A 25,524-nucleotide genomic window follows, 5' to 3' on the forward strand; every position below is an offset into this window, starting at 1 on the left:
CCCCGGGCCCAGGACGGCCTTTATCACCAAACATGGTTAAGCCCAAACCCCGATTTCTAGACTCTGGCTTGCGGAGAAGAGACAGGCCCCGTGCAGGAGGAAACATGGAGATGACATCCTGTCAACCTGTCATTGGGAAATGACTCTGAAAGCCCCTGTGGTGGGGGAAGCTCATGAGGTATTTACTCACTGCAATTCAAAGAGGACACCAAGGGCCAGAGCCGACCTGCCTTTAATGCTCCAGCTTCCACGGCAAGCTGGGTAGGATTTTCAGATTGCTCTTTTAAAACTAAACACCCCAGCGGGAACACAGGCTACTCTGGGAGAATTGGCAATTGTTCGGTAGCCTGTGGGGTGGTTGTCCTAGTTATGGAGGGAGGGAATCCAGGTTCCCAGCAGGGGACACTGGGGGATTAACTCTCACTACTCCGGATCAGGGCCAGGACTTGTGGGACACGGGCCCTCTTGCTTGTCCCCAGGCCTACCCCATTCATGGAGGTGGGGGGGGGCATGCTTGATCCTTGGGACGCCCCAAGGTGGCTGCGGTCACCCAAGCTCCCTGTTGGCAGCTCAGCTGTTCTCTGGGAGAAGCACCTTGCTGTGGTGCCATACTAGAGGAGTCTGAATAGAGGGCTCAAGTGCAGCACTTAGGGCCAGCTGGGTGCCTTGTCTGGCAGTCTTTAATGAAGAAAATTAGAATCCTTTATAATCACAAAAGAGGAAATTACATGTATTAATTTGCATTTCCAGGGAAACGGGTGGGTCAGGCACCACCCGTCCTGTACCAAGCAGCACCTGCCCTTAGCCAGACCCCCAAACCCTGCACACCATCACTGGACGTCCCCCACCCCAGGCACACCAGCAAAGGGGTGAAGCAACTGGTCTGAGGCCCCCACGATGCACACTCCCCTCCCCCAATAAAGAATTCCTAATTTGGATCCCAGCTCTGCCACCTACTGCCAAGCCCTGTGACCTTGGGCAGGTGACTGGCACTCAGGCACTCATTTCCTCATCGTCGTAAGAAGGGGAATGTGCGGGGTGGTTGGTGGTTGGGAGGACTCGCTCACATGGGCTTACAGCCTCTACCCAAGATGCACCAGCTGCTGCTGGCATGGGTACTGCTCTCTGCTCTGGAATCACTGCGACACACACGAATGCGAACCATAAATTTTTATTAATGGAAAATGGAATGCCTCGTTAACAGAAATCTTGTCTTAAAAATGGCAGAGAACACATTTATTTAAAAAAAAAAAAAGTGAATTCACATTGTATTGAGCTACAACATGGTGGCAGGATTTGCTTTTGTTTCTTAAAAGGTTCCACAAGTTCAAGGTAACTCTGGCTGAGATTCAACAGTGCATCTTCCTACCTGGACACTCGGAGTGAGTGGGGTTTAGTAGCGGCGGGTGAAGTGGGGGTACGGGTGGGGGTGTGGGTGTGGGTGCGGGACTCTGCTGCCCCGGTCCTGGCCGGCCAGTCCTCCACCTTCCAGTCCGCCACCGGGCACCATGTGACCCTGGGAATGCCCACCTTGTGCAAAGCCGCCTCGCCTAGGAACAAAGGCACATGTTTTGTCCCCTTGAAGTGCTTTAAGTTTTCCTCCTTATGTGGTGCAGCATATGGCTCTGCAGCCTTTAGAGCCCGTTTGGCTTTTTCCAGGTGAGAAAAATCATAATCACAGACTGCATTCCGGGTAATTGAGGAGTGCAACTTGCAGAAGCTGCCAAGAGCCACTTTGGGGGCTCGTTTTCAAAACATCCAACCCAGCAAGTTGATCAAACATGCAAAAAGGGGGAGAGGAAATGAGGGGCAGGAGCAAATTAATTTTATCCAAAGACAAAACTTCTTACCCCGACATCCCGCCCCGATTTGCCAGGTGTCCTGGCCCCGAGGGCCCAGACAGGCCCCTCTCACCACCTAGAAGAGAAGAAAAGGGTTGCACACACTCCCTTTTTGGAAGTTCCTGGAAACCTCTGTGACTGTGGAGGGATCGGCCCCTGGAATCTCTTGGAAATGTGTGGCCTTCCTTTAACTTGTGGGTGCGAGTCGGCCCGTACCTTGCCACCGCGCGTGCTCCCGGCCCGCCGTGCCTGTGTCCACTGAGCCTGGCCATGCACGCTCCTGATGCTCCTCTAGCCTCTGACTATGCTCTGTCCAGTCACGTCCACCCCTTCGTCAAAACAAAAAGCAGATACGTAAGTGTCCTGGTGTGTCTCTACAGTGAGGCCATGGCACAGCTGATCCTGCCCCAGGTCGAGGGCTTCTGGGAGAAGAGGGAGAGAATGAGGACAGATATGCCCCCAAAGACACACAGGAGGCCAGCAAGCACAGGAGCAGCTCAGCACAGCCACATGTGTCAGGTGGGGAGACCCCTCTCAAGACGCACGCGGCTGACCCATGGCAGACTGACAAGACGGTTTAGCGATGTCGATGTGGACAAACAGGGATCCTCACACGCGGCTGGTGAGAATGCAAAACAATACAGCACAGTGACCAGGGGACCCAGCAAGTCCACCCTCACTTATCCACACAAAGGAATGGGAAATGTGTTCACGGGAAAACCTGCGCACGAACATTCTTAGCACAACTCTGTGACAGCCCCAAAGTGGAAACAACCCCTGTTGTCCACCAGCTGATGGAGAAACAAGACGTGGCCTCTCCACATGTGCACATTACTGAGCTATAAAAAGGAATGCAGCTCTGACACGTGAGCACGTGGATGCATCTTGCAAACACGATGCTGAGTAGCTGGACACAAGAGGCCACATAATGTGATTTCATTTGTGTGCAATGCCCAGAACAGGCAGAGAGTGGGTCAGCGGTGCCAGGGGTCGGGAGAGGCAGATAGGGGAGCAACTGCTAAAAGGGGCTTCTTTTGGGGTGATAACAATGTCCTACAATGGATGACATTGATGAATATATAGCTCTGAACAAACTATAAGCCATCGAATGGCACACTTCAAATGGGTGAACTCTACGGCACGTGAATATGGCTTGAAAAAGTTGTTTAAAAGTAAAAGTTAGAGAGAAACTCCAGGTACACAAATCCAAACCGGGTTTCAACACATGGGCACCAGTAGCCACCAGCGGGGACCAGGAAAGCTGTCCAGGCTGAAAACGGCCAGCACACCGGCTGCCAGGCTGACCAGTGCTCCGAGGCCTGGGACCAGAGGCCCATCAGAGCCCTCCAACACATGTCCTCCAGGACAAATGCACGACTGCCTGGCCCTGGGTGACAGCCGCCCAGCCGGACGGTGACAGGGCTCAGGGCTATCTTTTGTCCTCAGATGTGCTCTCCTGGTTATATTTCCCACAGGTATTTAAGGCAAAATGGACTAAATGGTATGCAAGAACCGAGTGCAAAGTAGGCCCCTCTGGAAAGGCGGCTTTACATTCATGTCTCTGAGTGGTGCTTCTTCGCTCCACACCTGAAAACCCACTTAGGAGGTAGAACCTTCTGATGTGCACCACACCCACCTTAAATACGCCTAAAAGTTGGGGATCCCTGGGTGGCGCAGCGGTTCGGCGCCTGCCTTTGGCCCAGGGCGCGATCCTGGAGACCCGGGATCGAGTCCCACATCGGGCTCCCGGTGCATGGAGCCTGCTTCTCCCTCTGCCTATGTCTCTGCCTCTCTCTCTCTCTCTCTGTGACTATCATAAATAAATAATAATAAAAAAAATTAAAAAAAAATAAAACTGATAACTCAGCTTCAATTGTACAAAAAAGTTCTTTAAAAAAAAAAAAAAAGCCTAAAAGTGACTAGGGGAAAGGGGAGGGTGCATAAAGCTTCTCTAGGTCCCCAAGGCAAGTGTAAGAAAGGCTCTAGGGCAGTCTCCTTCAGCAGGCAGGGGCTGTGTCAGGCAAATGAGCAAGGTGCACACAGCCGGGCCGCTGCTAACCTGGGTGGAGGAGGCGGCCCCCGGCCCTCACTCATCCTCTTGTCGGAGGCGTAGCCCCCCCAGCCGTCCCGGGAGTCCCGGCTGTGGCGCTCTGGCAGTCCTCCATGGCCATGGCGGTCGTCTGAGTAGTGCTGGAAGGCACAAGAGACAGGGTGACTCTAGCCACGTCACTCTGGGACAGGCAGTGAACCTGCTGCAGCCGGCCAGAGTGTGGCTCCAAGAGGACCTGCCCAGGCCCCTTCTGGCCCTCACCTCGCCAGGTGCGCTCTCCCAATCCTGACAACACCATACGAACCCTAGCAGCGACCCTTGCTTCCTGATCCCCTCCTTGTTTTAAGTACTCTTGAGCACCCCTAAAGCTCCATCTCTGGCACCACCACCAAGTGCCAGTGGAGGCCTCTCTGGCCTGTGAGCATGAAGAGCCCCTCACTTTATTGCGCTTGACAGCTCTGAAGGGTCCTCTGAGAGGAGTCACTGAGCGTCTTCACTGGAAGAATAGGACACCTCCTCCTTGCTGAGGATAGGAGGGTCCCTCACACACCCCCTGGGGCGGTCAGCGCCTGCTGATCCCCTTAAGCATCATTCTCTGGAGGCAGCACAGGCCTCTTTATGGGACACTGGAGGCAGTACTGCAGGTGGGAGTCATTCTGTGCCCCTGGCCAACCAATCCTGTGCTCAAGGACCCGGCACATCTTCTTACCAAGACAGAATTCTATCACATTCCCTCAAGAAATACACCACTGGGGACGCCTGGGTGGCTCAGCAGTTGAACATCTGCCTTTGGCTCAGGGCATGATCCCGGAGTTCTGGGATCAAGTCCCACATCGCACTCCCTGCAGGAAGCCTGCTTCTCCCTCTGCCTCTGTCTCTGCCTCTCTCTGTGTGTCTTTCATGAACAAATAAATAAAATCTTAAAAAAAAAAGAAATACACCACTGTTTTAAAAGGCCAGGATTCTGATGCCCACTCCCTACCTTTCTCCTGGAGCCTCCCCTTTGCTCTGAGCATCCCTCATAGGGTGCCTGCAGAGTACCAGAGACATAAGGAGCCCCCCCCCCAATATGGGCAAAACATCTAACAGGCTAAGCCCCCAAGTGGGGTATCATGGGGCATATTCACATACCAAGGTACCAAAACTCAAAGACAATCTAAGGAAGCGGGCAACGCTGAGATACTTGCAGTTTCTACTGAATGCAATTAAACAAAAATTCTACATATTTGAAAGACACAAAGACTCACCAATCAGAAAACAATGATGTATACTTCCACTCACCGGGCAGAATGGACACTTCCAAAAACCCCCGCCCGCCCCAACAGAAGTAGGTGTGCCCCACGCTTGGGCTCTGGGTTTTACTTACTTGCCCATCTCGCTCTCCCATCACTGACCTTGAACCTTCCCTCCTGCAAAAGGGAAATATCTCATTCCAATGGCAGCTGACGGCACCAGACAACATTACAACAGGCCACACACAAGAGTTCCACAATTGGGGTACTTATGCTATTTCACCCAGTAAGAACTGTAATTTACTGGCCTGTGGAAAAAAGCTGGCTTGCATCTAAAGCCTTCTCTCTGAGGGTTGGAGTGAAGCTGGATCCTAAGAAGGTGGGAATAAAGATTTTACTGAACTAAAATCCCTTGGAGTGATCTCAGAGGTAGAGACCCGCACCAGGAAGCCAATGCCTAATTGATCTATGGCCTGGTGACAAAATCCAGGGTCTGCCAGGGAAGACTTAGAGGGTTCCTAACCTCTGGTTTAACCCAACACATGACTCACACCAAATCAAACCACTTCTAGCCACCATTCATTAAATGAGTGGCTGCTCAGCTCATCTCTCCCTTCCTTACAGAAGAGTTAACGAACAGTGAAATGGCTCAGGAATATGCAACCCAGGGGAGCATGATGAGAAACCCAGATGGCAAACTCTTAAACTAGAAAATTGAGGGCTGCCTTTCTAATAAACTATACAGATACATATTTCCTCTTTTAAAAAGACATTGGCAAAAAAAAAAAAAAAAAAAAGACATTGGCAAGAAAAAAAATGAAAAATAGGGCAGCCCCGGTGGCACAGCGGTTTAGCGCCGCCTACAGCCCGGAGCGTGATCCTGGAGACCCTGGATTGAGTCCCACATCAGGCTCTCTGTATGATGCGTGCTTCTCCCCCTGCCTGTGTCTCTGCTTCTCTCTGTCTCTATGAATAAATAAATAAAATCTTTAAAAAAAATGAAAAATAAAAAATTGGGACGCCTGGGTGGCTCAGCAGTTGAGCATCTGCCTTCAGCCCGGGGCATGATCCTGGAGTCCTGGGATCAAGTCTCACATTGGGCTTCCTACATGGAGCCTGCTTCTCTCTCTGCTTGTGTCTCTGTCTCTCTCTCTCTCTCTCTGTGTGTCTCTCATGAATAAATAAAATCTTAAAATAAATAAATACATTCCCCCCCCCCCCGACCCCAAAAGGGCCTGGGTAAAAAAAAAAAACCTCAAACCTTCAAAACACCAAGCCAGTAAGCCTAATAGTAACTTTCCCGAGTGCTACGGTCTATTCTCCCTGGTGTGCTGGTACAGAAACTTATGTTGGTCAGTGAACCCCCTGGACATGGACTCTGGCCCGCTCTGCCTGCAGAGGATCACACCCCTTTTCTAAATGGCCTCCTCTCCGTATAAACAAGGAGGCTGGGCATGCCCTTCTCGAAACCCTCTGCTTCCCAAGGGGCTTGTGCTGGTGGAGGGATGAGGTGGAAGAAGCATGGCTGGAAGAGAGCCCTGGGGAGCTGTAAGGCCCACAGTGTGGGCCCTAGAGAGCTGAGCAGGGGGCTGCTGAGACTCAGGAATCACCCCTAAGCCCCCACTCATCTGTGAAGAGGGCAGTGCGTTGAACGGAGTTGAGGGCCCTCCCGCCCCACAAGATGAGGATGTCCCGAGTCCAACATCCTGGTCAATCAAGGCCGTGAGCTTCTAAATCCCACATGCAGTGGGTCAGCCAGACACTGGGAGCCTCACAAGTAGATCAGACGTCAGAGAACAGATGGGAGATCTATCCCTGCATCAGGCTGAGGTGGCTTCATCCATGGCTGCAGGACACGATGGGTGCTGACCTGTCAGCCACATGATCCTGGTACTGGCCCCGGTCTCGATGGTCAAAGTCATGGAAGCGGTGATCAGGCCGAGGGAAGTCTGGGCGGTATCTGTCCTCCATTGCCACACGCTTGCCTTCTGGCCAATAAGCATCATCTCGCCTATTTTTTATTTTCAAAAGGACGTGAATTTCATTTATGACAGAAAATGAGAAAAAAAGGAAAGGAAGTAGAAGTGGAAGTGGGGAGGGGAGCTCTCTCCAGACCCAGTATCATTTAAAATGTCCTGCAGGGCTAATCTCTAAACATTCAATCATTACTGCTTTGATTTGATAAATTAAAATCCCCCAAACTGCCAAGAGGCACGCCGGTATTCTCATCTGACAGTCCTGAAAGGAGGGCTGCTGGGAGCTAATTGTATCACAAGGCTGTTAATACCTTGATCCCTGCATGAGCCCAGATTCAAGTGAAATGAAATATTTGATTCCTCTGGAATGCCATTCCGAGCTGCCACATTTCCACCTTCCTGTCTTCTACGGTAACCTGAACCTCCCTCTGAGTTTTTTGCAAAAGCAAAGGGAATTAGATTGGGTGATAGTGAACTACATACAGCTCAGGATGGCATCTAATTATCTTCTTCCTGATTTTTTACCAGAACACTGGGCTCATGGGTGGTGGGGTGATGGGTGACCGTCAATTAAACAGCTCAGAGGGGCTGGAGACCAATAAACCTACTTTGTGGACGGGAAGGCAATTTCCTTTTCTACACTGCAATTCTGTGCCTCTCCCTCTACCAGGCAGACTGGCGGCTGTGGTGCCCACGGGCCTAACTACGGGCTTGGCAGGCCCCATGACAGGTACCTGGCAGGCAGTCATGCTCCACCAGGAACCACAGTGTGAATAATGGGGCAGCCTAAGCAAGAGGACCACAAACTGCTCAGCGAGTGGCAACTAACCAGATTCTCTGCAGCATGACTCAGGGACAAGGCTGTGGAGCCCCCAGATGGAGAAACTGCATAAACTTCAGGTGGTGGCAACTGTTGAGTCCCATACAGGAGGCATTAGATTCGGCCTGTCAACGTCCCCAGCTCCCCAGGGAAGGACGGGGCAGAGCAATTAGGCAACTGAAGCGGCATGACTTCCACGACCTTGGACCGGGTCCTTACCGCCCGTCGTCATATGGCCTCCGCAGCACCGGCCGCCGCTCCTGCTCATAGCGCAGCTGCTCCTGCTGGCGCCGCAGCTCCTCGCGCTCACGGTGGATGCGCTCCTGCTCCTTGCGGCGCTCCCGCTCCACACGCATGCGCTCGCGCTCCAGCCGCTCCCGCTCCATGCGCTCCCGCTCTAGGCGCTGCCGCTGGCACTCAAGCTGCAGGCGTTCCCGCTGCAGGCGCGCCTTCTCCTTCCGCTCGTGGAAGGCCTCCAGGCGCTGTTCCCGCTCCCGCTGCTCGCGCTCCCTGTGGGAACATGGGAAGGCCTCCCTGACTTCTCCATGCTGGCACTAGGCACCTGGGCATTGTCTTCCCAATGGGTCAGGGCTGGGGCCGCTGCACTTGCCTTGCCCCTGAACCCCCACCTCCAGACTCTGCAGGGGTAAGCAGGGAGATGGGGGGGCATGGGTCAGGAGACACAGCCTGGGGTCTGGGGGGCCAGAACTTGGCTCAGAGGCACCAAAGTGAAGCCACACGTTAATGGGGAGAGAAGTTAGAGAAGCCAAGGGTAACTGCTACTACTAACACAGAGAAAACCCCGGAGGAATGCTGGCATAATGTAGTGTGATGGGCCTTCTTTCTCCACACCGTCCTTCCAAAGAAGCCTATATTTTCTAATCACAGTACGGTTTCCAGCTGACCAGGGAAGTTGTGGGCACAGAAGGCTAGGCCTGAGCCAAGGGTGCTGGAGCTCACATCACCAGCCATCACACACTAGGAGCTGAGCAGGGCTGGGGACGCCCCCTCTGCATCTGTCACTCCCTGCACCTGCCCTCAGTGACCAGAGAGCCTCCAAAGCCAGCATAAGCCAGTGAGAACAAAAGACAGCGAATGGTGCTTTTGCTTTTTGAAAGCTACATAAGTAGGCATGCTGGAATCCCACTACATGAGAAAGCAAACACAGGATAACTGGAGAAGTTTCTATAAGACCCAATTTTGCTCAACCAAGTTCTCCAAACACTATGATGTAAAGCTTTCGTTTTGCAGTGGTAGATAAACGAAAATGACAAGGGCACTCTAGACAGGAAATGGCAGGTGAAACTAGGAATGACAGGCTTACTTCCATAAACTGTCTCCTTAACAAAAGGTAGGCGTGGCAAAGGATGTGGCGTGTGACGAAGGCCACCTGAAATCACCACTAAGTGTGAGACATTTCAGGAGTGAAGACGCCACTCGCGTGAATAACATCTCTAATAAAAGTGCCACATCCCTTGGCTGCATTCTTGATCTTATTTATGGGAGGTTTCAGCAGGGAAGACAAAGGCCTCAAAACTGGGGACCCTTTCATTAGAGCCAAATGTGGGTAAGCTTGCTACAAGGGCCAGTGGCAGAAACCACGTCATGACCAGGGCGCCTGGGGGGCCTCAATGGATTGAGCGTCAGATTCTTGATATCAACTTAGGTCTCTAAAGAATCCAGCTCTGATGAATATCATGCCAAGGCTGGCCATGACCCCTCAGGATTCTTGCCTTTTGCCTTGGGAAACAGGCAGTCAGCAAGCCTGGGCTGGGCAGGACACTTGCTTGGGGAGAAAGGCTGCGCCGCCACAGGAGACCACCCACCTGCCAGCCTGCCGGGCCCCACTCACCGCCGCCTCTCCGTCTCTCGGATCTCCCGTTCCCGCTGCCTCTGGCGCTCACGCTCTCTCTGCTCTTTGATTTTATCAAATGACAGGATGTCTCTCTTCTCTTTGCTTTCTGATTTGCGATCTTGACTCTTGGAGCTCTGTTTACCAAATTTGGTTTATTAACATCAGAAAAACGCAACCATTGCATGGTGAAAGTCAGATAGGCGTATCTGGGGTAGACTAAAATTCTTCCATCCCACACGGTTTCCACGAAGGCCCAGTGGACAGGTCAGCTCCACCACAGCCCAGAGACGCTGCTCACTCTAGAGAGCTGCTTTCACACATTGCAAATAAAGGGAGTCCTGGAAGAGGAAGGAGGGATGACCCCCACAAGACCTACAAGCAGATACCCTAGTGCAAAGGATAGCTGTGTCATCTAGAACAAGGCCTCACAGAGCCACGGGGCTCGTGCACAAGGGATGATGGACTGCACTTCTCACTTCTCCCTGTTGACTTAAGCCTCAGGCAGGTGGCCTTCAAATCCAAGAGGCCAAAACTTTGCTGTAAAAGAGCATCCTAACCAGCTACAAAGTATAAACACGCAACCACTGAGCCACTCCGTTTCCAGGATAAGGCATGAAATATTAATCGCTGACTCATTTCTGAGGCTCTCAGGGGCAAGGACACCTAAGCTGGCCATGATCAGTCTCCCAAGAACTTCTACAGCTTGGGACACAGGGTCTCCTGAAGACCCACCACATCAGAGTCTCCAGGACAGGGGCCTGGGTGACATTTTAAAAATGTCCTCAGGTTATTTTCTTAATCACCTCATAGGTGGTGGGGGTGGAAGATCAACTCAATAGAAAAACAAGCAATAGTTACAAACAGATTGTTTTGCAAAATAAAGAGGGAAGCACAGAGAGAACAATCTCATCACAGAGAAAGGTCCAGAAGCCCAAACACCATGACAACACTCTTTGCCTATGAGATGGACAGAGTTTTGAGTTTGTTCACACACACTGCTAGCTGGAAGGCGGAAGGACTGCCACCCTACCTGGCCAGGCAAGGGTGCAGCATGGTAGAGGCCAGTGAGGCCCTGGGCACTGGACACACCCAGCAACTGTAATATCCTGTGCCCTTTCTGAAGGGCACTCTGAGAACATCTGTCAGAGTAATGCATGTGCTCCTTGGCACCTGGAAACCCGGAGTCTGCCACAGCGTGTGCAAATGCTGCTCTACCCTCAATAGGGTATGGGACACGAGGGAGTGTCCCTGAGCAAGGGACTGGGTAAGAGGACTATAGTGCAGGCATAAATACAGCTTTCACGACAGAAACAGTGTACACATGCCACCTGGATGGCTCTCAAGGGCACCATGCAGAGGTCCTGTGCTATGTTCCCACTGTGACAACATTCTAGAGATGGAAAGCAGATGACCAGTTTCCTGGGGCTGGGCCGGTGCGGTGGATCTGACAATGATGGGGTAACAAGCAGATCTCTGAAGTGACAGGCTGGCCCTGGATCCTGACGGTGGCGGTGCTCACGAGACTTCACCAGTAACAGAAAGTCCTAGCACTCCATGTACGCACACCCGTACGCACACCCTACAGACCAATGGGACTGCTGTGGCTTTGAAACTGGACTGCAGTTAGTAACATGTAACCACTGGGGGAAGTGGGGTGAAGGGTACATAGATCTCCATACTGTTTTGGCAACTTCCTGCGAATCTGCAAGTATTTGGAAATAAGGCGTACACACCGTGTTTGTGTGTGCAATGCCTTTGGAAAGGAAGTGTGAGGAGTCCACGTGAAAACAAAGAGGCTGCTGCTCCACTTCTGCTGTCATCCTCCTATACGACCTCAAGGTTCTAGTCAGGCAGATGTTACTACTATTTATTTTTTTAACATCAGAATTACTTAGGTGGTAAGATTATGGATTGTGTTTTTGTTTTTCTTTAGGTTTCTCTATTTTATAATTGTTTTTTTTTTTTAACAGTTTCCACTTACCCCATAAGAAAAATGCCATTATGAATGACCGTATAAGAAAATGCAAATATTTATTTGAAAACTAGGTCCTCCACAACAGTGTTCTTGGATGAATGCTAGTAGTTCTACGTACACTCTAAGAGAATAGCTCTCCTCAGGTACATTTTAGCTAGAACCTTCAGCTGGTAAGCAGAGGGTTGTGTTTTCCAGAGTAGAAAAAAACAAAAGGAGAAGACACTACTTTGTCCAGCTGTGTAACACTTAAGAAACAGAAGAAACGTGAAAGTCAATATTGCAGCAGACCCTGCTTTTCTCTCCGGTTAATGTAACAGAAGATGAACAAATCAACTAGCACTAGGTTAACCAAAGAGCAGAACCTGCATTCTGACTTGGGATAGCCTGGGTCCTGCCCATCCTACCCAATAGTGGGCTTTCTGTGAACCAGTTTCCTTCTACAAGATGGTATAACCTGACAAAGAATCAGGAAAGGGTCAACAACACATCATGGAAAGTAAAAATATTAAGTGCCGTCTTGAAATAAGTTGTAGCACCCAACTTTGTGTGTGTGTATACAATCTGACAGTTAATCACACGCCTTCTAAGTACTTCAAACAACTCTTATTGAACTTTTAAAGGCAAAATGTTGTTTTCATAATACAAACCAAAGTGGTCATTAACCCGCCTTCGAATCAGCGGGACTTGAGGCAGCAGGAGCAACACTTACTCTCTCTTTTGACCTGCTTGTGGTTTTCACGCTAATGACAGGCTCTCCTTTTGATTTATCCATTACGACCGTCCGTTCCATTCCTCTGCTTCCTTCAGGAAAAAAACAGCCATCTGTGAACACCTGTGGGTACCCCCCGCTTCCCGACAGCAGGCTCTCAATGCTCCCTCGAGTGACACGTGCTAAGCCCTGGAGCCCCCACACCTCCTCTCTCTCCTCGTTGTGGCCTGAAGAGAGCACTACCAACATGAAGCAGGTGGAGTACCTTGACAGGTCTTTGCTCACCTGGAATAAAGTGGCTGTGATTTCCTCGCATTTCACAATGTAAATCTAAGTCAAGGTGCGTTCTGCAACATAAAGACTTCCCACCCACAAGCTGCCTTTACCCGCAGGCTAAATCCTAGGGGCTCCGGGATAACCAATTTCCATTTTTTAATCCTCCTCCACATTCTGGAAAGCTCTGCAGAATTCAAGCCCTTGTGTTCTGAATCGGATGGTTGGGCTTCCCTTCCTTCATCTATGGCAATAAAGGCTTCCAAGTGGATTCTTCCCCTCGATGACACAATAACCAGACTCTAACCACCGCGAGGATTACTGATTTGGGGAGATTTGCAATACTCGAGGAACATTTTAAAAACACGTTCCTCATGAGACCGCCGGTAAATTATCCCAAACACTTAAGATCTAATTTGTAATGCGCTGTACAAAATTCCAATGCTCCAGATGGCTGAGTTTTGTTTGTTTTAAAGGGTGGGGGGAACATGGGCAGGGAGAACTGGTTTTGTTTTTTTTCCACAAAACATTCTGTGGAGCCTCATGCAAATCTGAAGGTGCAGAACGGCATCAAACCCGTGACAAGAACCAGGACACCTCTCCCTGGCACATCTGGACGCTGTTCTGCCAAAGTTATGCAGGAAGAGCAAGAAGCCCAGTCCCTGAGCCGCCAGTGACCATCAATTACAGTCACAGTGGAACCCTCAGGCGTGTGATGTCACCAGAAACTCCCCCAAGCCACTTCAGCCCCCGGCCCTGCTGCTTTAACAGCTCAGCCCAGCCCAGAGCACACCTCCCCTGGCCCACCCCCGCCCTCTACCCTCCCTGGGAGCACCTGGTAGGCTCAGCTCACCAGATTTGGTGACTCTGGACCGATTTGTAGGTCCTGGTTTCGGCTCATCCTCATCTTTTTCTTCCTTCTTAATGTCTTCAGGCTTTTTTTCCTCCTTTTTCTCCATCTTCTCTTCCTTCTTAATCACGGTTCTATTTAGAAACACGGTCATCAAACTTGAGTTCCTGGGACTCTGGCGGCAGTTCACACTCAGACTTCCACACAAAACCAACCAGCTGGGCAGCAGGCAGTTGGGGAGACTTATGGGGAAACCGTGGTGATAATGACACCCTCATGAGACCCAGGCCTCACTCCCCTGGAGTCCTCTGCTACACCTGCAAATACGCAGCACAAAGCTGTGGGCTCGGGGATATTGTTCCAAACTGCTGGATGCACTGCTCTGCGAGACCGGCTCACGGCCATACGTGAGACACACTCTCTATGATCTAAGGGTGCTTGGGAAAAACAGATTTTCTGCGCTACACTCTGTGTGGAATTTTTAAGTTTATGTAGAAGAAAACATTTTTTCAAAGTACAGTATAAACATAGGACGGGGACACAGCATGAATCGGATGTGAGGTACCTGCTACACGAAGCAGTGGGCCATCCGCCCTCAACACCGCACCTGGTAATTTCTGCATCCCCTGGGGGAACCAAAACCATGCTCCATTCCAGCTCACATGTAAGCTGTTAGTAACATTTCAACCGAAGACAACTTTATTCTAAGCAGGGAACTAAATCACTGCCACTCACACAGGTCTCCCATATTCCCTAATGTTGTTTGTCTCAGGTAATTAAATGGCACTTATTAAATGCCCACCGCAGGCCAGGGTCCAGGATGGGAAAGCCAGGCCCCTCTGAGTTCCCTAACCAGCGCTCCCTGCCCTCTCTTCCCTATAATGCAGGCAGAGCTCAGGTTGCTCAAGGAAACCTCTCCTAGCTCACTCTTCCCCTCTCAACTTCCACAGTACAAAGGTGTCATCTTTCTTTCTTTTGGGGGGTAGGGATTGGATGGGGGGGGGGGCAGAGGGAGAGGGAGAATCTTATTAAGCAGACTCCATGCCTAAGGCAGAGCCTGACCTGGGGCTCAATCTCACAAACCCAGAGATCATGATCTGAGCCAAATTAAGAGTCAAATGCTGGGCAGCCCAGGTGGCTCAGTGGTTTGGCGCCACCTTCAGCCCAGGGCGTGATTCTGGAGACCCGGGATCGAGTCCCATGTCAGGCTCCCTGCATGGAGCCTGCTTCTCCCTCTGCCTGTGTCTCTGCCTCTCTGTGTCTCTAATAAATAAATAAAATCTTTAAAAAAAAAAAAAAAAAAAAAGAGAGAGAGAGAATCAAATGCTTAACCAACTGAGCCACCCAGGCACCCCAGAGCTGTCATCTTTAAAATAATATTCAGGGGATCCCTGGGTGGCTCAGCGGTTTGGCGCCTGCCTTTGGCCCAGGGTGCGATCCTGGAGTCCCAGGATGGAGTCCCGTGTTGGGCTCCCTGGATGGAGCGTGCTTCTCCCTCTGCCTGTTGTCTCTGCCTCTCTATCATGAATAAATAAATAAATCTAATTCTAAAAAAATAATATTCACTTTGAGGTGCCTGGGTGGCTCAGTTGGTTAAGTGTTTGTCTTTGGCTCAAGTCACGATCTCAGGGTCCTGGAATCGAGCCCCATGTTGGACTCTGCACTCAGCGCAGTCTGCTTCTTCTTCTCCCTCATGCTCATGTTCTCTTGCTCTCTCTCAAATGGATAAATTAAACCTTTAAATTTTTAAAACATATTCACTTGGAGAAAAACTTTTTTTTTGTCTACACCCAATGTGGGGCCCAACACACAACCCTGAGATCAAGAGTTAAATGTTCCACTGACAGAGCCAGTCAAGTGCCCTGAGAAAAACTTTAAATTTTTTTTAAAAAAGACTTGAGAGAGAGAGAGAGAGAGAGAGAGAGAATGAGAATGGGCAGAAGAAAAGCATCCCTAACAGACTTTGCTGAACGCAGAGCCCAACGCAGGGCTTGATTTCACAACCCTAAGATCATGACCTGAGCTGAAACCAAGAGTTGCCACCAGGCAGCCTTAAAATTTTTTTAAATATAAACACGCACCATAATGAATGATGATGTATACCAAGATTAAGAATTGTTATTTTTAGCATATTGTTTTTGCTTAATTAAAAGAAAAAAAAAAAAAACAAGAACACAAAACCAAAATACAAAACCCCAAACATTGTGTGTATATACCAACTTATTCAAACAAAAAATTTCCCTGTGACAACAACCAAAGGGCCTTTACTCTTAATCACTGGGTTCCACTGCCTGTGACGATGCTTTGTGAGGCTTCTGTTGCTTTATAGACTGGGACAGCACTGGACACGCTGCCCTCCAACACTTCTCACCTCCAGACTGTTGCAGGTAATACACACAGATCTGGTTCCCCTCAGCAGCTATAGCAGTTCATGCCCCTTCTAACAGGGACAGAGATCACTTCTAGTGACTACATGACTGCAAATAAAGCCACAATGAATCACATCTGATGTGCCTCTCCCAGCTGCTCTGGGGTGGCACCTTCTCTCCCCAAGGAGACCCCCCCTACTTGTTTTGTACTCATGGCACCTCCTAGACAAAGGAACTTCTCTCTTTTTTTTTTTTTAATTTTTTTTATTTATTTATGATAGAGAGAGAGAGAGAGAGGCAGAGACACAGGCAGAGGGAGAAGCAGGCTCCATACACCGGGAGCCCGACGTGGGATTCGATCCTGGGTTTCCAGGATCGCGCCCTGGGCCAAAGGCAGGCGCCAAACCGCTGCGCCACCCAGGGATCCCCCCCTTTTTTTTAATTTTTTTTAGGAACTTCTCAACACTAAGTTACAAAGTAATTTCTAAAATACAAACATAGGAGTAGGAATAAAGGCTGGAGCCTTTCCAAATGGCAATATACGTAAACATTCCAATGGCATTCCAAATGGCAACTCCATAAAAATCACCACCAATACAACCCTAGGAAGACTAGCTGCTTCTTTGGAAAGATGTTTCTATTTCACTTAGGGGGGACTACTGAACCTAGATATTCTTAAAATTAAAGAAAAGTTAAACAAGGGTGTTTACTGGAAGGAAAAAAATATGGTTCAAACGTTTTGAATTGCTCAACCTCCTAGCCAAACCATTTGAAAGCAGTTTGGTTTTAAACATCCCAAATTTGGGGGTGGCTCAGTGGTTGAGCATCTGCCTTAGGCTCATGTCATGATTTCGGGGTCCTGGGATCAAATCCCACGTTGGGTTCCACACAGGGAGCCTGCTTCTCCCTCTGCCTATGTCTCTGGCCCTCTATGTCTCATGAATTAAAAAAAAATCCTAAAAAAATAAAATAAATATCCCAAGTTCATCGCCTGGTTATGTGTCCCACTGCTGGGGCAGCCAGCTCGGACTGAATCCTGGCCTTGCCACTTCCTAGCTGGGCTGAGTGCTCTTTAGCTGGACACTTCCCTTTTTGGAGTCTGTTCCCTCTGCAACCTAGGACTCTTCCAGGGACCAAAGGAACCACCTGATGACAAATATAGGTGTGTTTTTTGTTTATTTTTAAGCACTGGTGATAGAACACTTCTCTGGAGAAGCTGCTGATAAAATTAGAGGTCTTGCTTGTAAATATGCAAAAGCTAATCTGACATCCATTGCTCACTGGCCTATGGGTTCCAGTTTGAAATGAAGACCAGCAATTAAACCTTCCAAAATGGAGCTGTTAATTTAGGAATATCAATGAAGTCCACACATCCACTCAACTACAAATTTTAATGTAAACAACAATGGCAAAATGGACAAACTGGAATCACTATGACAGATTCTCAGCAAAGGGTTCGATCTTTGCACTACATCATTTTCTAGTGATTTAGTTGGCTCTAGTTGGATCATTTTCTCCAACTACAGTGAGTGTGCCCCTAAAAGTGCAAGTAAATTGTTCTGACAAGATACACTTACTGTACTCAGCACTGAGAGTGCTCAGCACCACCATGAGGAACACCACCAAAATCTACCTTCTCCAGAACACACTCAACTTTGAGAAAATTGTGAGAAACGCCTGCTCTAAAAGACCCGTCCCTGGTTCCTTCCTTTACAGACAGTAACTCAGACCCATAGATCCCAAAGTTCTATGCCAAGGTACCCCCAATGTGCGACAGTGAATTCACAGGTACCCGGGATACTTCATGTTTCTGAGTGAAATTCAATACTCGACAACTGTCAGATGCTGCACCAACTACTTGCTTGAGCTCATTCTTTTTGAATTTTTTTTTTTTTTTAATTTTTACCTATTTATGATAGTCACAGAGAGAGAGAGAGAGGCAGAGACACAGGCGGAGGGAGAAGCAGGCTCCATGCACCGGGAGCCTGATGTGGGATTCGATCCCGGGTCTCCAGGATCGCGCCCTGGGCCAAAGGCAGGTGCCAAACCGCTGCGCCACCCAGGGATCCCAAGCTCATTCTTTTTGATATTAGATCATGTTAAGTTCCTGTGAACGTTTCTATAGTTTTAAAAAGTCGTGATAGGAAAATAAATAAAATAAAATAAAATAAAATAAAATAAAATAAATAAAATAAAATAAAATAAAATAAAATAATAAAATAAAATAAATAAAATAAAATAAAATAAAATAAAATAAATAAAATAAAATAAATAAAATAAAATAAAATAAAATAAAATAAAATAATAAAATAAAATAAAATAAATAAAATAAAATAAATAAATAAAATAAATAAATAAAATAAAATAAAATAAAATAAAATAAAATAAAATATAAAATAAATAAAAAGTTGTGATAGGGGATCCCTAGGTGGCTCAGTGGTTTGGCGCCTGCCTTTGGCCCAGGGTGCGATCCTGGAGTCCCGGGATCGAGTCCTGCATCAGGCTCCTGGCATGGAGCCTGCTTCTCCCTCTGCTGTGTCTTTGCCCCGCCCCGCCCCCCGCCGTCTATCATAAATAAATAAGTAAATCTCAAAAAAAAAAAAAAAAAAAAAAAGTTGTGATAGAAAGCAAGCACTGCATACACACCAGTCTGGATGAGAAAACAATTCCACAGTTTGAATGGTTGTGCAAGGACCCAGAACAGTGAGAGGAGGAAAATTATTACTCTTCCCTCTTGCGTGTGTCATTTTCTTTCACCAACCCACTAAGTCATTTGGGCATAAACACTAAGGCTCCTGGGAGTACAGTCACTAGGTGCCCTTACTGAAACCTGAACACGGAAGTGGAAGCAAGATGCACAAACGTGATACTTAAGTGAGAGGCTGGTGAGGCTGCCTGTGGCGAGAGGAGGTCATGTGCTTGCCTCCTGAGTGACCCTGTGGCTGCCACCTGCACTCTTCCTGACCCTCCCCTCCCCTCTCCCCTGCTTAAGAGAAAAGTTTTAAATAATCACTTTACTTTTCAATTTTGATCTCCACGGGATGATGTCTGTCAACACTAGATAATTTTTCCTTCTTCACTTCACACTCCTTTCTGTCAGACAACTTCTTTCCAGCAGGTTCATTTTTTGCCTAAAATACAACACAGATAGAAATAGCTCCTGGCCCAGATATTCTTGCACGTGAACTCGATGGGTTACAACAGGCAAGAATCACCTCACCTTCTCTACGGAGATCATTCTCCCATGAAGCTCAGTTCTGTGGAGGTGGCTGATGCACTTTGTGGCCTCATCAGATGTTGACATGGTAACAAATCCATAGCACCGAGCGCCGGGACTGCGGGCGTTGGTCACCACTTTGGCCCCGACAACCTTTATGAGAAAGGACACTCTCATTTTCCCATATCCATCACCATACAATTTGTCAAAAATGACTAATGGTTAACTAATTGTCACAATTCTTTTCTCTAGTTTTTACTTCTTCACAAATGGTTCTCCAGAATTAGTTATTAAAGTGGTTCTAACTCATCCTCACTATCAAAATGAAATTGGTTTTGATACAAGATCAGCTGAACTGGGAAAGCTAGAGACATTTAAAACTTCACAAACTGGGGATCCCCCTGGGTGGCGCAGCGGTTTGGCGCCTGCCTTTGGCCCAGGGCGCGATCCTGGAGACCCGGGATCGAATCCCACGTCGGGCTCCCGGTGCATGGAGCCTGCTTCTCCCTCTGCCTGTGTCTCTGCCTCTCTCTCTCTCTCTGTGACTATCATAAATAAATAAAAATTAAAAAAAATTAAAAAAAAAAATAAAACTTCACAAACCACAACTCATTCATTAATTAAAAGTCCTTCCCACTTGGATCATTTTCTCCAACTAGACTTCGACTTCAAGACAGATTGGTGCTCCAAGCATGTATCCTTCCTGCTGCCTGAAAGAACCTTGCAAACTAAAGGAAACATGGTCAACCAGGGCTTTCAGACACCGTAAACCAGGCCAGATGGATGGGACGTGATTCTTGTGGCGGGGGGTGGAGGGGAACGGACGACGACATGTAAACTGAGCCATATGGTTGCCCCAGTTTACTTCCTAGAGGTTCCAAGGCCATAGGCGGGGAAAGAAGGACCTGAGGTAAGGGCAGGGTGTGGGATCTGCAAGCTGAGCATAAGTCAGCATCTAAAGAAATCAAGGCAGCAAAAAATCATAGTACTGGAGAAGAAGTGCTGCATAAAAACAGCTCCAGAGAACTGCAAAGGGCCCCCAAAGTAGCACCCAGATGAAGTACCCCCTGGAGGTTAGGGAGAAAACTGCCTGTAAGAGCAGAGCAAACAATCCCCAGGCTCAACGCCTCAAAGAATTCATTTTCCAGAGTGAACTTGACAGCCAGGATGAAAGAGCTTGCAATTCACAGGGCATTAGGCTGAGACCTCAGAAGGGTGCTGCCCGGGGAGGAGACAAAGGTAGCCCCGAACTCAGGCTGCTCAAACCTAATGAAGCCTAACAGCAAACCCAAGGAGGAATAAGTAACTGAACTATGTCCCAGCAAAAGCTCAAGAATGTTTACCGGGACACATAAATAACTAGAACACAACACGTAAAGCACAATGTCTGGTGTCCTATCAAAAATGACCAGGCAGGGGGATCCCTGGGTGGCGCAGCGGTTTGGCGCCTGCCTTTGGTCCAGGGCACGATCCTGGAGACCCGGGATTGAATCCCACATCAGGCTCCCGGTGCATGGAGCCTGCTTCTCCCTCTGCCTATGTCTCTGCCTCTCTCTCTCTCTGAATGACTATCATAAATAAATAATAAAAAAGACCAGGCAGGCCAAGAAACGGGAAAATGACTCTAGTGAAGAAAACCAACCAACCAATAAACAGAGACCAGGAACAGATTCCAATAATAGGATTAAGGTACTATGACATTAAAGTTACTTCCTCTATATCCTAAACATTCAAGAAACTGGAGAAACCACTGAGCATGTTAGGTAAACACATAGGAAATATTTAAAAATGGCCAACCTGAAATTTTGGAAATACGACAGCCAGCAGGTATTACAAAAAAAAGGATGAGGGAAAAAAAAAAAAAAAAAAGGATGAGGGAACCTGGAGACGTAGCAACAGAAGCTACCCAAAATGAAAGAGGAGAAAGACGAAATAAGCCAAAACAGAACCAGAGCAACAGCGGACTGCAGGACCACCTGTGGCATCATTAAAAGCAAGAAGCACAGGAAAAACTTAGTGGATAAAACCACAGCACACTTGCAGCACGAACTGCTCCAAACCAGTGACAAAGAGACCCTTCAGGTAAGCTAGACGGGAAAGACACCTGTGTCCTAAGGAACAAAGTGAGACCCATAGCCAACTAGTGAGACGACATGAGCCAGCAACATGGAGGTGGCACTGCTGTCTGCTTCCCCCACCCAATTCTGCCCCAGCAAAAACAGCTTTCAAAACGAAAGCAAAAGGATGACAATTTTCAGACCTACAGAAGCAGCAGGAATTCATCCTTGGCAACGTTAAAAGAGGGAGGAAAACAATACCCAATGGGAACCTGGATGTCAACAAGAGAATAGAGAGCGCCCCAAAAGATGAACACAGAGATAACTAAAAGCCCTTCTTATTTATGTAACTCTTTAAAAAATAACTGTTTAGGACAGCCCCGGTGGTGCAGCAGTTTGGTGCCGCCTGCAGCCCGGGGTGTGGTCCTGAAGACCCGAGATCAAGTCCCATGTTGGGTTCCATGCATGGAGCCTGCTTCCCTCTCTGTGTTTCTGCCTCTCTCTCTCTGTGTCTATAAATAAATAAAATCTTTTTAAAAAATTAAAAAAATAAAAAATAACTGCTTAGTGCCACCTTCAGCCCAGGACGTGATCCTGGAGACCCGGGATTGAGTCCCACATCAGGCTCCTTGCATGGAGCCTGTTTCTCTCACTGCCTGTGTCTCTGCCTCTCTCTCTCTCTGTATCTCTCATGAATAAATAAATAAAATCTTAAAAAAAAAAAAAAAAAAGTTCAGGGCAGCCCTGGTGGCTTAGCGGTTTAGCACCACGTTTGGCCCAGGGCGTGATCCTAGAGACCTGGGATCGAGTCCCACATCAGGCTCCCTGAATGGAACCTGCTTCTCCCTCTGCCTGTGTGTGTCGCTGCCCCTCTCCCTCTTTTTCTCTAAAAATAAATCTTAAAAAAACAAAAAACAAAAAACAAAAACAAAACTGTTCAATGCAAAAAAATAAGAAGGCCTCCCCCAACCCAAAAACGTCAAACCCAATAAGCCAAACAAACATATTAATAAGCCAAGAATGTACTGTGTTGCTTATGAATCAGAAGTAAAGCTGTGATGGCACCACCACAAAGGCTGGGAGGGAGGGATGGTGGGGAACTGTTAGCAGGTTCACACGCCCTCTCGGGAACGAGAATCTTACTGAAGGACAGACTGTGCTGAGTCTTGTAACAGAATTCCTAATAAGCACAGTCACCAAAGAAAAATGTTCTAGTTCGACCAACGGCTCAAGGAAGAAACCAAAAGACAAAATATCTTGACACAAACGGAAAGGAAATACAACCCAGCAAAACGTACGGATGCAGCAAAAACAGTAAATGGCAAAGTTCACAGTGACTGAGGCCCACATCAAGAAACAAGAAAACAGCTCAAACGAGCTAACTTTACACTTCAAGAAATCAAGATACAGCAACACTGGTTATGTATACTAGTTCCGGTGACAAATCATCAAAATACTCAATGCAAAAAGCAGTAAATACAGAGAAGGGATCCAAGCAACAGAACCAGATGGCAAATTGAAACCCCACTACACCAGTGCTTGCGTTAGGGACACCTGAGTGGCTTAGTGGTTGGGCATCTACCTTTGCCTCAGGTTGTGATCCTGGGGTCCTAGGATTGAGTCCCTCATGGAGCTTCCTGTGGGGAACCTGCTTCTCCCTCTTGCCCGTGTCTCTGCCTCCTCTCTCTCTTATGAATAAATAAAATCTTTAAAAAAAACCCCAAAAAACAAAAACGAATGCTCGCATTAAACGTAAACTCATCGGATACTCTGGAGAACTGAAGGTACAAGCCAGCACCTACGTAAGTACAGAGCCCCTGATCAGGACACAAGAGCCCTGGATCTGGCTCTGACCACCTCTGATTCAGTAGCTCAATGTGAGCAAGTCCCCTCCTCTCTCCAGACCTCAGAATCCCTGACTATGGGATGACTGGACAGGGGCAGGAGGTTCAGGTGGGGACAGTATCCATCATCTCCACCTTCCCAGCAGACCCTGGGGTCCATGTTTCCACTTGTAGAGTTGAAGGCGTGCTGTCTCCCTGCAGAGGAAAGCCCCCCATCTATTCATAGCACCTCATCCAGGGCCCAAGGGGACAGACCCTCCTGAGACACACAGATGCCTTGCCTCTCAGAGATGAAGCTTCCCCTTCTCCCCTCTCTTCAAGGTCAGAGGGCTGGGGGCTGAGCCAATTACAGGGTCACATAATTTTTCCATCAAACTAATTATCCTTGCAAGGACATCACTTCTGACAGCCCTGAGAAGAGAATCCAAGACCACCTTGCCTGTCCCTGCCCCCTGGCCTTGCCCTCTACCTTCACGGCAGCCTTTGAGTAGTTCATCCAAATGACAGACTTGTCCCCCAACAGGGCCCAAATCCCACGGCATTGGTCCAGTGCTGAGATCAGTGGCAAGGCCACCTCTATAATCGCTCAGGCCTCGGCTTAAACAGCACTTATTCAGCAAGGTGCACTGAACCCAAGACCCCTCACTAGATTTGGTCTCCCTCTCACACACTGATGGTGGCTGTAACTTTCCTGAGTAAATCCACCGCAACGCACTGCATTTACGTAAGTGATCTCTCCAGCAGCTTGTTAAGATCTAGGACAGAGCCCTTAGAGCTGCTGCTCTGCTTCGTAACTGGTGGCCAAATCCAGAAGTCAGTCAACAAAATAACTGATGACCGCATTACGGGCTTCACAGCCCTCCTCAAAGACCTTCTCTGTGAAGACTCGTTTTGTGAATACTGCTTCTGGGTCCTGTCCACTCAAGTCACGAAAGCATTTGCCAACTCCTACTCGGGGACACAGATCTGAGCAAAGAAATGCCTAGGGCAGGCAGGACATCCTGCCGAAGCTCTGCCTGGACTCCCTGCCAAGGGTCGCCACATCCCCAACCCCTCGCCCCAGCACCCAGAAGATCAAGGCACTCCCCCCAGCTTAAGGTCAGACTGCTTCAAGATCTAATTCCAGGACAATGAAAATTGGTTTTAAACATCCAAGTCCCTGCAAAGCTTCTGAATTCTGTTATTTTCTTTCTGCCCCTATGGACTGCCTATTCGTCAATTTATTTTTAAATCACTATCCTGTTCCACTTCTTGGACTGTATATTTAAAAATGTGGGAATATTTAAGGTCAACTCTTTACTTTACTGTTTAGGAAAAAAATTCAGCAAGCCAGCTTTAAGTTTTGGATGGGCTAAAGACCAAGCAGTTTCTTTAAGAGAAGTTAAAATGAAGCATAAGACTGTTTAGACTGCAGCCGTTTCCATACGTTTTCTGTAACACAATGAACTACCTGTTGCTTATTATCCACTCTCAAGGAGAAAACAAGGCACACTACCCCAGACCAGGTGGGCCTTTTCTCCTTCGTGGTTGTTTTTTCCTTTAAAAACCAGCACCAAAATAACAAATAAAAAATAAAAAAATAAAACCACCACCAAAAAAACCCTCCAAAACACACAGAAAGGACCACCAAAGAAATTAACAGAAGAAAGAACTCTGCCAATTCCTGAGTTTGTTATTGATCACCCAATAGAGGCTGGGAGGCAGATGCTGGGGGCGGCGGGGGGGGGGGGGGGTACACACCTTCCCATATTTGTTGAAGAGGTTCTTCAGATCGGTGGCTCGAGTGGTGGACGACAGTCCACTGACCCACAGGTTCCTGCCGGAACTGCTGCTGGTGCGACCTGCTGCAGAAGGGAGAGGATCAGGCTTTATCCCCAGACCTCATGGGAAGCGCGCCCTGCCTCAGAACACACGCAGCCCACCCTTCAACCCCAACTACATCCAACTTTGCCTCTTCCAGTCTAAGCATTTATAGAATGGAAAACAAAAAAATTGTGTTGCAGAAACTGTTCCCTCACCCAAGGAATCATCAAGGTCCTCATGGGTTACTAAAGGAAATGAATTTGGATGACCAATTTTCAACCGGGGGGGCAGTTTCTACAATCTTGTTCCGTTAATATAATGGGCAGAATGGGGCCGTAATGGGATGTAGTGCACTAGGATTTTCACTATCCCATAAATGACAACCACAACGAGACATAAACCACAGAAGCTCACCAACATTTCAATCTAGTCTCTCAAGATACCGCTAGGTGGTTACTTCGGTAATCCTCAACGAAATCAAGGATCCCCAGTGTGGGTACCTGTGGGCCCCTCCCTCCCCAAATAAGGGATCCGTAGGCAGCTCCCTGCCACATTAAGTTAAATCATACCTTTTTCGTCTTTAATGATTGGCTTTATATCTTTTTCTTCCTTAAAAGAGCTAGAGACAAAAGTGAATGTTACTCACATGGGAA

General features: G+C 48.3%; 1 protein-coding gene across 2 annotated transcripts in view; it reads right to left on the reverse strand.

Moving 5' to 3' along the window:
• Nucleotides 1–1,155: 1,155 nt before the first annotated feature.
• Nucleotides 1,156–25,524, reverse strand: part of SAFB2 (scaffold attachment factor B2) — a 34,402-nt gene continuing 10,033 nt past the window's right edge. The window contains exons 8-21 of one of the 2 annotated variants that reach the window (XM_041763725.1): nucleotides 25,441–25,490; nucleotides 24,809–24,909; nucleotides 19,171–19,320; nucleotides 18,969–19,081; nucleotides 13,585–13,715; nucleotides 12,459–12,550; nucleotides 9,772–9,908; nucleotides 8,139–8,429; nucleotides 6,994–7,134; nucleotides 5,258–5,300; nucleotides 3,901–4,031; nucleotides 2,058–2,170; nucleotides 1,851–1,917; nucleotides 1,156–1,550 (exon numbers count right to left, since the gene is read on the reverse strand). In XM_041763725.1, coding sequence (XP_041619659.1) covers nucleotides 1,394–1,550; nucleotides 1,851–1,917; nucleotides 2,058–2,170; nucleotides 3,901–4,031; nucleotides 5,258–5,300; nucleotides 6,994–7,134; nucleotides 8,139–8,429; nucleotides 9,772–9,908; nucleotides 12,459–12,550; nucleotides 13,585–13,715; nucleotides 18,969–19,081; nucleotides 19,171–19,320; nucleotides 24,809–24,909; nucleotides 25,441–25,490 — 1,717 coding nt within the window. In that variant the 3' untranslated portion in view covers nucleotides 1,156–1,393. Of the gene's footprint in view, nucleotides 1,551–1,850; nucleotides 1,918–2,057; nucleotides 2,171–3,900; nucleotides 4,032–5,257; nucleotides 5,301–6,993; nucleotides 7,135–8,138; nucleotides 8,430–9,771; nucleotides 9,909–12,458; nucleotides 12,551–13,584; nucleotides 13,716–18,968; nucleotides 19,082–19,170; nucleotides 19,321–24,808; nucleotides 24,913–25,440; nucleotides 25,491–25,524 lie in introns of both variants that reach the window. The other variant, XM_041763724.1, reaches the window with a different exon arrangement.

This window comes from Vulpes lagopus, chromosome 7 (genome assembly GCF_018345385.1).
Source record: "Vulpes lagopus strain Blue_001 chromosome 7, ASM1834538v1, whole genome shotgun sequence".
Classification (NCBI taxonomy): Eukaryota; Metazoa; Chordata; class Mammalia; order Carnivora; family Canidae; genus Vulpes; species Vulpes lagopus.